At 39.4% G+C, this 9,928-nt stretch overlaps 1 protein-coding gene across 1 annotated transcript; it reads right to left on the minus strand.

Annotated features, from left to right (window-relative positions):
* Positions 1-5,787: 5,787 nt before the first annotated feature.
* LOC128870181 (uncharacterized) lies at positions 5,788-9,025 on the minus strand. The gene is made up of 5 exons (XM_054112776.1): positions 8,402-9,025; positions 7,820-8,351; positions 7,519-7,756; positions 6,647-7,477; positions 5,788-6,571 (listed from the first exon to the last, which is right to left on the minus strand). The coding sequence occupies exons 1-5, from the start codon at positions 9,023-9,025 to the stop codon at positions 5,788-5,790; spliced, it is 3,009 nt and encodes a 1,002-aa protein (XP_053968751.1).
* Between the last annotated feature and the right edge of the window lie 903 nt (positions 9,026-9,928).

A 9,928-nucleotide genomic window follows, 5' to 3' on the forward strand; every position in this document is an offset into this window, starting at 1 on the left:
TAGCATTTCCTCAAACGATGGACATAACAGGAATAAGCAAACATCAGAAACTAGTTAGATTCTGATTAGGACCCTCAAGAATAATCACTAATCACAATAACCTCATACATATTGTTAACCTTGACGTATACACTAAAAGTGTCAATAAAATACAGGACACTGCTTCAGTATTCGAGAACACCCACAGAACTACAAGCTTCACAAAAAAGTAACTAGGTTAAAACTCAAGGAGCTAGAAAATGAAGTACAGACACTTACACCACATAACCGTGGACTCATCAACGGACTAGGCAGAGCTGTGAAATTCATCACGGGGAATATGGACGCCCATGACGCACTTTTCGTAAATAAACAAATTCAAGACATTAAAACTAATACAATGCATATCGAGACTATACCGAATAATTAGAAGCATATAAATTCAGTCATGCAGGAAATATTGCAAAACGTTATTATCCATATAAACAAGGAACAGGATAAAATAGAAACATACAATACATTAACAAAATAGGAAACAATGTCTTGAAAGAAGATGACCAACTTTTTGAACTTTACTATATCAGCCAAATAAATTATAATATAGACCTTTTGAACAATCACCTAGAAAGCATTGCGGAATCAATTGTCCTAGCAAAACTAAATATGATATCGAAGTTCATACTAAGCACTACAGAGCTAGGCCAAATATATAATTATATGGAAAATCAGTCAATAAAAATTAGCTCTAAAGAGCAAATATACGAACTGCTTGGCCTATAAGCATATTATTAGAATTGAAATATTATATTTAATGTACAGATACCAAATGTATCAAAAGAAAACTATGAACTTTATCATATACTTCCACTCCCTTTAAATAACACTATAAAGGAAAAAATAAAACTATACTTAACATACAATAAAAACCGCATCCAATTTTTTAACGAACCTTGTCCAAGAGACGCAAAAAATCACCAGATATTGAATATACAACTAACTCCACCAGCATTGCACAAATAATAAACAACAAAGATGCTCTGTGCGACATAGAAGATCTTGGCAATATAAACCTAATCATGCAACCTGAACCAAACTATATTCTCTTCATCAATATAAACAATACTACCGTAACAACTAGCTGCAGCAACGATACTTACGAAGTTAAAGGTACAGCTCTCCTATACTACAACAACGTCAACGATGAAATCTACAAAGCCAACCCCATGTTTTACAGAGATGAATTTTTTCTACCACTCATAAGCTATTCCGAAGTAAGCGCAAAAACGATAACAAACAAACTGAGCCTCGACAAACTTAGAAGCTATCAAATAGAAAGGCACGAAACAACATCAAAGAAAAACAACATTATTATTCTAACAACCTGTTCATTGAGCATCATATTTACCGCCGCCCTTGTTTACATCGCAAGGAAAAGAACTAAATTCCAATTCATGCCTGATCTTCCACTAAACGTTCCAGCCACTACGTTTTCCTTGTGGCCTTCACTTTACTTTAAAGGGGGAGGAGTTATGGAAACCCCCATAACACAACCAGCAACCAAACCTCCAAGGTTAAACATAAACATAGCTAAGTCAATGAACTAAAGGTAGAGTTCATAATAATTATTATTAAAATATAGAATAAGCAATTTGTAATTAAATTGAGTTCATAAGAATTATTATTAAAATACAGAATAAGCAGTTTCGCAATTAATATACATATAAGTCCCATATTACTGTTTTCCGAATTAACAAAAACTTGTAAAATGCTAATTAAGCAATACTAACATTATTAAGAAATTAGTTTAGTATTAAAATACAGAATAAGCAATTTCGTAGTTAATTGTAATTTTATTGTAATTAATTTTTAAGTTTCATTTAAAACATTTTTAATAATAAAAATCAGTTGTAATTCAGTGGTGAAAGAGCGATGTATCTTGTTTTTCAGCTACCACCAGCTGGTACCACGTCGAATATTTTCAGAACCGGAGCGTTTTTATCCATTCAGACGACATGATCCAGTCAGCGGAGCCGCAGGATCTCTATTCGCTGCGCTATGTCTATGTCGTCGTAAAGCTCATACAGCTCATCGTTCCATCGCCTGTGATATTCGCCGTTGCCAATGTGCAAAGGTCCAAAAATCTTACGCAGAATCCTTCTCTCAAACACTCCAAGCGTCGCTTCATTGGATGTTGTCATCGACCACGCTTCTGCGCCATACGTTAGGACGGGCATGATGAGAGTCTTGTAGAGTGTTATTTTGTCCGACGAGAGAGGACATTACTGCTCAGTTGCCTACTTAGTCTAAAATAGCACTTGTTGGCAAGAGAGACTCTACGTAGGATTTCTAGGCTGACATTGTTATGGGTGTTAATGCTGGTTCCTAAATATACGAAGTCTTTTACAACCTCGAAATTGTAACTCTCAAGAGTGACGCGAGTGCGCCGACTGTTTGTTTGAGGGCAAGAGGTGCTTCGTTTCGTCCTCGTTCACCACCAGACCAATTCGCTTTTCCTCTTTATCCAGTTTGGAGAAAGCAGAACTAACAGCGCGGTTGTTAAGGCCGATGATGTCAATATCATCGGTATAGGTCAGGAATTGTTAGCTCTTAGAAAAAATTGTGCTGAGCGATCAAGTTATATAAGATATTTAGAAGACTTATCACTCGATAATTGAGACAGATTGCCCTTCTTATGGATTGGGCAGAGCACACTTAAACTCCAATTGGTAGACATGCTTTCATCCGACCATATTTTGCATATTTTGCTCCTCGCTGCCATGTGTGAATAGCTCAGCCGGTAGCCCGTCGGCGCCCGCGGCTTTGTTGTTCTTTAGCTGCGTTGTCTGTGACATGCGCAGCTATCACTATTTAACAGACTCGAAAAGTATTCTCTCCATAATTTAAGTATGCTCTGGATGTTAGCCACCAAATAGCCGTCTCTGTTCTTACAGGAAAACGTCCCGGGGTTAAAACCTTCTGTAAGCCGCCGAAACTTCTGATAGAATTTTTGGGCGTTGTTCCTATTGGCCAGTATCTCAAGGTCCTCGCGCTCACGTATATCAGCCTCTCGTTTCTTCTTTCGAATAATACATCTCTCTTCGTTTCATAGCTCTGGCACTGCATATAGGAGAAAATATTTTCTAAATGAAACTAGTGGGAAGTATTTCCTTGTTTACTTGCATTTACATGCACATCACCACAGGCAGACCCACAAATGCTGAATATAAGCTGAGAGTACTAGACCACTCTGTCCTTTTCGTAAATTGTTGATGATGATGAATGACATGTATAATTTGTGTCTGCAAGATATTTATAAAACACAAAATGAACTTTTATACCTATGTCTCCGTAAATTTTGTTCTTCCTGCTCTCCATTTGCATTTAATAATAGTTGTTTTGAGGAATTAAGTATTTTCTTAATCCTGTTAATTATTTTTTCCGAGTGAAAAACAATGTGTGGATTTGTTCACGCACCAAGTAGAAGAGGGTGCAATGTATTTTCGCAACCTTATTTATAGTATCAAATCTGCAAAGCAGGTACTGTTAGCTTAACGAAAAATACATATGGAAAAACAAATATGATTACAATATTATATGTATGTACATGCTAATTTTTGGTACGGTTACAGAGATCGGATGTTTCTACTGTTAGAAGGAATGCCTGTAGGTATAACAAAGCAAGAATGCCTGTAGGAATAATAAAAAGTATTTTCTATAACTTAAACTAAATGGGGGTTTATGCAGATTCCTGCTGCATACATACTGCCCCCGTTGGAAGGTGTAGGCTTTCAACTAAATCTGTTTCAACTGGAAGTGCTGCAATCTTATTTATAGCTCGTTTTACTGGCCCATTTGCTGTTTTAATGATTGCTGCTCTAACATATCCGTCGGCGCCACTGAAGGTGTGTTCAACCCGACCCAGACTCCATTTTAAAGGCGGTTGATTGTCATCCTTTAAAAGCACCATAGCACCTTGTTGTATGTTTGCCATGGGGTTTCGCCACTTACACCTCTCTTGCAGTAATGATAGATACGCAGTGCTCCACCTTTGCCAAAAGATTTGCTGCATCGGACAAATTCGCTGCCACCGGCTTAGACGGTTCATATTTAGATGCGTAACAATTGGTTCTTCTATGGCTGTAAATGACCCACCAATGAGAAAGTGCGCTGGTGTAAGCACGTCAAGATCGTCTGGATTTTCTGTAATTGGACAAAGGGGACGAGAATTTAAAATAGCAGAAATTTCACAAATGAGAGTGCGAAGCTCATCGAAGGTTAAAATAGAGACGCCAACGGTGCGATAGAAATGAAGTTTTGCGGACTTGACCGCTGCTTCCCATAAGCCGCCAAAACGGGGCGAGCGGGGAGGAATAAATTTCCAATCTATTTGATTTTCAATGCAAGCTTCAGCTACTGCTCTATTGTGATTTCGATCGGCGAATAGTCTTCGCAGCTCTTCTAGCTCATTTTTTGCCCCAACAAAATTTGTAGCGTTATCAGACCAAATAGTGCTTGGTTTGCCTCTAATACTGATAAATCGTTTGAGTGCAGCAATGAACGATGACATCGATAAATCTTGGACAAGTTCAAGATGACATGCTTTCGTTGAAAAACAAACAAAGATACATACGTAGCATTTCACGGGTGGCCGGTTGCGCACCTCACATTTGTACTGGAGTGGTCCACAATAGTCAACACCTGTTGTATTAAAAGGTCTAGATGGTCGCACACGGTCTGTTGGAAGTTGACCCATAATTTGCTGCAGTACAGAGGGGCTTAAGGCGGAAGCACCTCAAGCATTTATTAATGATTTTTGAAACTGTTTTGCGCCCACAAATAGGCCAAAACTACTGACGGATTGATGCTAATAAGCTCTGCGGTCCTGCATGCAATAGTTTACGATGATAGAATTCAATGAGTGCGGAAGTGACTGGATGCTGCTTAGGTAGCAAAAGTGGGTGTTTTGCCTCGAATTCTAAATTCGAATTATAGAGGCGCCCTCCAACGCGTAATGAACCAAAGTCGTCGATAAATGGATTGAGTGACAGTAAATGGTTGCAGGAAGGCAACTGTTTGTTTTCTTTCAGTACTTTGTATTCTGATGCGAAGTGCACTTGCTGGATATGCCTGATTAGTAGCAGTGTACCGCCTTTAATGTCGTCGACTGTGAGAAATCCAGCTGATGGTAAAGTTCGTTTTGATTTAATGTGGCAAAATTTGTAAACGTACGCAAACACGCGCTGTAACTTGCTGAATGAATTTCGGAACTTGCAACCGTAAGTTTCATCGATTTGAGTTGCAGCAATTAAAACATGGCGCCGTCTTTCTGGAATATTAGATAAGAAATCCACATTGCTTGGCCAATGCGCTGAATCAAATTGGAGAAATGAAGGTCCATTAGCCCATAGGGTGTTATTTAGAAGCTCTTTTGGAGTGCAGCCGCGCGAAAGAATATCCGCAGGATTCAGTTCGGTTGGAACGTGATGCCAGGTCATACCTGATGTAAGCGATTGTATTTTAGCCACGCGATTCGATACGAATATGTTAAAATTACTGGGAGCAGATCGTAGCCACGACAATACAACCATTGAATCCAACCAACAATGGCACTCATATGATAGTTGGCTATTTTCCAAAATATTTGAAACCAATTCCGTTAACAACAACGCAGCAGACAACTCAAGTTTCGGAACCGTGATCGACTTCAAAGGAGCAACTCTGGACTTGGAACATAGAAGATGTATTTTGTTGACGCCGTGCTTTTCAACGCGTGTGTAAACACAAGCACCATAAGCGGATTAACTGGCATCACAAAAGGCATGAATTTGAACGCGGGCTTGCAGTGCAAGCACGTATCGTGGAATTTTGAAGATTCCTAACGAATGAAAGTTGACCACACAAGTCCAACCAAATGGACTGTAGCGATTGCGGCAGGCTTTCGTCCCAAACCAGTTTTTCCTTCCATAAGGCTTGCATGAAGATATTCAGCTTTGTGATAACTGGGCATATTAAGCCAAGTGGATCGTAGAACCGCGCTATGACTGAAAGAATAGATCGCTTTGTAATTTTCTGCGAACTCAAGATTGGTGTGAAACTGAATAGAAAGTTGTCTGAGATACGTTCCCACACAAGGCCAAGTGCTTTTGTCACATCTGTACCATCATGAAACTTTATGAATTTTTCGCAATTACTTTCGTCTTCATCTTTCAAAACATCAACTTCATTAGAACACCATTTTCGAATTGGAAAGCCTCCTCGTAGAAGTAGCTGTCTGATCTCTTGCTTCATTTGTATGACCTCCTCGATTGAATCGCCACCAGATATCAAATCATCCACGTAAAAATCTCTTCGAATGATTTTAGCGCCGACTGGAAATGATTCCTCCTCATCAAATGTAAGCTGATGCATAGCTCGAATAGCTAGGGAAGCAGCAGGCCTCGTTCCATATGTGACCGTGTTTAACTTGTATGTCTTGATTTGCTCAGATGGGTCATCGCGCCAAAGAATGCACTGCAACTGGTCATCAGGGCTACTCATTTTAATGCAGCGATACATTTTACATATGTCGCCAAGTAGTGCAACTTTGAAAAGTCTGAAGCGAAGCAAGATGTTAAAAAGTTTTGGGTGAATGATTGGCCCTGGTAGCAACAAATCGTTTAGCGAATACCCTGAAGTAGTTTTAGCCGACCCATCAAAAACCACGCGCAGTTTTGTAGTGGTACTGTCTTGCTTTTTAACGCAGTGATGCGGTAAGTAGTAAACTGGTTTGTCTGCTTGAAATGATGCCAGCGACATATGACCAAGATCCTTATACTCCTGCATAAATGCCGAATATAAAAGTTTTGTGGATTCATCCTTTTGGAGTTTTCCTTCAAGCGCCCTGAATCTACGTAAAGCAAGACAAAGCGATTCACAAAGAGCATCAAGATCGGATTTAGGTGGCAGTCTAACTGAGTAGTCCCCTAAAGGCAATCGACGAAAATTTTGTACGAAATGCTGCTCACAAAAAGCGTCCTCTTCCGATAATGCTGGAGTAGAATCGAAACCATTTTCGATCTCCCAAAAGCGTTTAACAATGTTTGAAAGTGTATCAATACTATCATGTGGCGGTGTTAATTTTCTGAATGTCGAAAGAGTTATTAATTTATTACTGATATGTGATACGCCTCCAGAAACCACCCAGCCCAACTTAGTTTTTTGCAGTGTTGGTAGGTGATCAGCAATTCTAAATTGTCCAACGCAAATTAAGTCATAGAATAATTCCGCACCGATCAAAACATCAATACGATTTGCTTTAAAGAATGATGGGTCAGTTAAGTTAATGTTGTTTGGTATGTTCCACCCCTCAATGCTGATATCAAACTTCGGCTGATATTCTGTTATTCTTTGTGTTATTAAAGCTGTGAACGATGTTGAAAACCGACCATCTTGCGCTTGGGCAAATATGTCGACGCATCTGTCTGCATTGAGACTCGATTCTCCAATGCCAGATACTGAACTGGTGAATGATGAGACCGAAGTTGAAGTTGATTTGATAACCGGGATGTAATGAAATTTAATTGAGACGCAGAGTCTAAAATAGCGCGACAAGGAATTAATGTACCAGCACGATTTTTTACTAAAATGATGGCCGTTGCTAACAGCACACAATTGTTAGACATATTTTTCGAGGCTAAAGGTTTGGGACTTGCAACTAATGATGTTAATAGGGCTGATTGTGATGTTGTAACCTGGCTATTTGTTATAGGCGATGCCACAATTGGTTTTGGTACACTATCTGGCTTGCCATTTAAATGCAGTATGTTTTAGTTATGTTTTGTTTGGCAATACTTGCAATTACCAGATTTGCATTGCTTGATAGTGTGGCCCTTGCGTAGGCAATTTAAGCACAAATGAAATTTTTTTGCTTCCTTATAACGCAAATTTGGAGAAAGATTCAAAAACGAAGTGCAACCAGTAATGAAATGCTCTTTGGAATCACAAAAAATACAGAGTGGAGTGGGCTTGCCACCACCTACAGTAACGAGTACGCTTGTTTTTGATTTTGCTTGAGATACAATATTTTTCACCTGTTTGCTAGGGGCCTGTATGACCATAGCGTTTTCCAAATTCTCCATCATGCGGCATCTTCTTTCCAAAAACGTTGACATATCAATCCATGTAGGTAATTTGTGTGCAGATAAATTTTCTTCCCATTTTTCGTGCGTTTGTCGATCCAGTTTACTTGTGATGAGGTGAATGAGTAAGCCATTGTATATCTCTTCAGTAGTTGCTAAAGTTTGCAGCGCTCGAAGATGTGCATTTACTTGATCGCTTAATCTTCGTAATCCATCTGATGCGCCCATTTCCATACCTTGTAGCCCGAAAATTGCCTTTATGTGTGCCTGGAAATGAAGTATTGTAATTTATTATCAAAACGTACTTTTAATAAATCTAAAGCTTTGTCATAATTATCTTTACTGGGCTCGAGTGAGCGCACAGTGTCTAAAGCTGCATCACTGAGACTGGTGATCAAGTACTGCATTTTTTCTAATTCGGACGTCTCCACGTCTTTGTCTATTGCTGAGATAAACGTGCTGAAAAACGATGGCCAGTCGAGATAGGAGCCACTAAAAACTGGAATTTTAAGCTCAGGTAGCCTGGATCGTCGTTGTAACTGCTGCGGCGTAATGTCGTCCCAAGAGAATTGTCGTAGTGTTGAAGAGTGCGCGCCAGATGACTTATGTTTTGTATTCAGCCAACGATTAATTTTTGCCTCTACCTCAATATACACTTTGGAGAAATTTTCGTCAGCATCAGACTCAAATTCCTTGCGATCCAATCGCCTAAGTGTTGATCGGGCATTTTCGAAGTTTGCCGGCAAACGCTCAGCATGTTTAAGTCGCGCAGAAAGTTCGGCCTCATCTAAGTTTTTTAGCTGCTCGTTCGTAAGGAAGCTATTGAGATTATCTAGCTGGCGTTGAAACGCATTACCTTCCTTTTTGTAGAAAGCGATTTCACCTGCCACACCAGGATTCTCATCAGATGATTTACACTCTTTCGGCATTTTATAAATATATTTTCTTTTGTTGAGTTCTATTTACTTTTCACTGCACTAATTGTCTTTATTTTTGTACTTATCGTTAACAGTTAATAGAAAAAACACCAAATGTCTTTATTTTAAGCGAAAAACAACCTGTTTGCCTTCGATAGCTGTACTTGTGTAAATGGGTATACAAACAGTCACGGCCGCGAGGAAAATGTACATATGTTTTAAACTATGTGCGTACAAATATGCGTACCGAAATTACTTCTACTTGGGATACGAAAATTCTAATACGATGCGGTTAATCGAATAATTATATATGTATATTATGATTTATTCGATCACGTCGGGGTCAGCAATGTTTTGAGGAATTAAGTATTTTCTTAATTCTGTTAATTATTTTTTCCGAGTGAAAAACAATGTGTGGATTTGTTCACGCACCAAGTAGAAGAGGGTGCAATGTATTTTCGCAACCTTATTTATAGTATCAAATCTGCAAAGCAGGCACTGTTCTTCTTCTTCTTAATTGGCGCGATAACCGCTTATGCGATTTTGGCCGAGCTTAACAAAGCGCGCCAGTCGTTTCTTTCTCGTGCTAACCGGCGCCAATTGGACACACCAAGTGAAGCCAAGTCCTTCTCCACCTGATCTTTCCAACGCAGAGGAGGCCTTCCTCTTCCTCTGCTACCACCAGCTGGTACCGCATCGAATACTTTCAAAGCCGGAGCGTTTGTATCCATTCGGACGACATGACTCAGCCAACGAAGCCGCTGGATCTTTATTCGCTGCGCTATGTCTATGTCGTCGTAAAGCTCATACAGCCCATCGTTCCATCGTCTGCGATATTCGCCGTTGCAGGCACTTTTAGCAAAACGAAAAATACATATGGAAAAACAAATATGATTACAATATTATATGTATGTA

The sequence above is a fragment of the Anastrepha ludens genome, chromosome X, assembly GCF_028408465.1.
Source record: "Anastrepha ludens isolate Willacy chromosome X, idAnaLude1.1, whole genome shotgun sequence".
In the NCBI taxonomy this organism is placed as follows: Eukaryota; Metazoa; Arthropoda; class Insecta; order Diptera; family Tephritidae; genus Anastrepha; species Anastrepha ludens.

Excerpts from the sequence above, each read along its gene's own strand:
- LOC128870181 (XM_054112776.1), bottom strand. The coding sequence starts at position 9,025 with ATGCCGAAAGAGTGTAAATCATCTGATGAGAATCCTGGTGTGGCAGGT. Across the intron at positions 7,478-7,518 it reads TTAAATTTCATTACATCCCG|TTCAGTATCTGGCATTGGAG; the intron begins GTTATCAAATCA and ends ATCATTCACCAG. Across the intron at positions 6,572-6,646 it reads TCGGCTAAAACTACTTCAGG|ACTTTTCAAAGTTGCACTAC; the intron begins GTATTCGCTAAA and ends GCTTCGCTTCAG.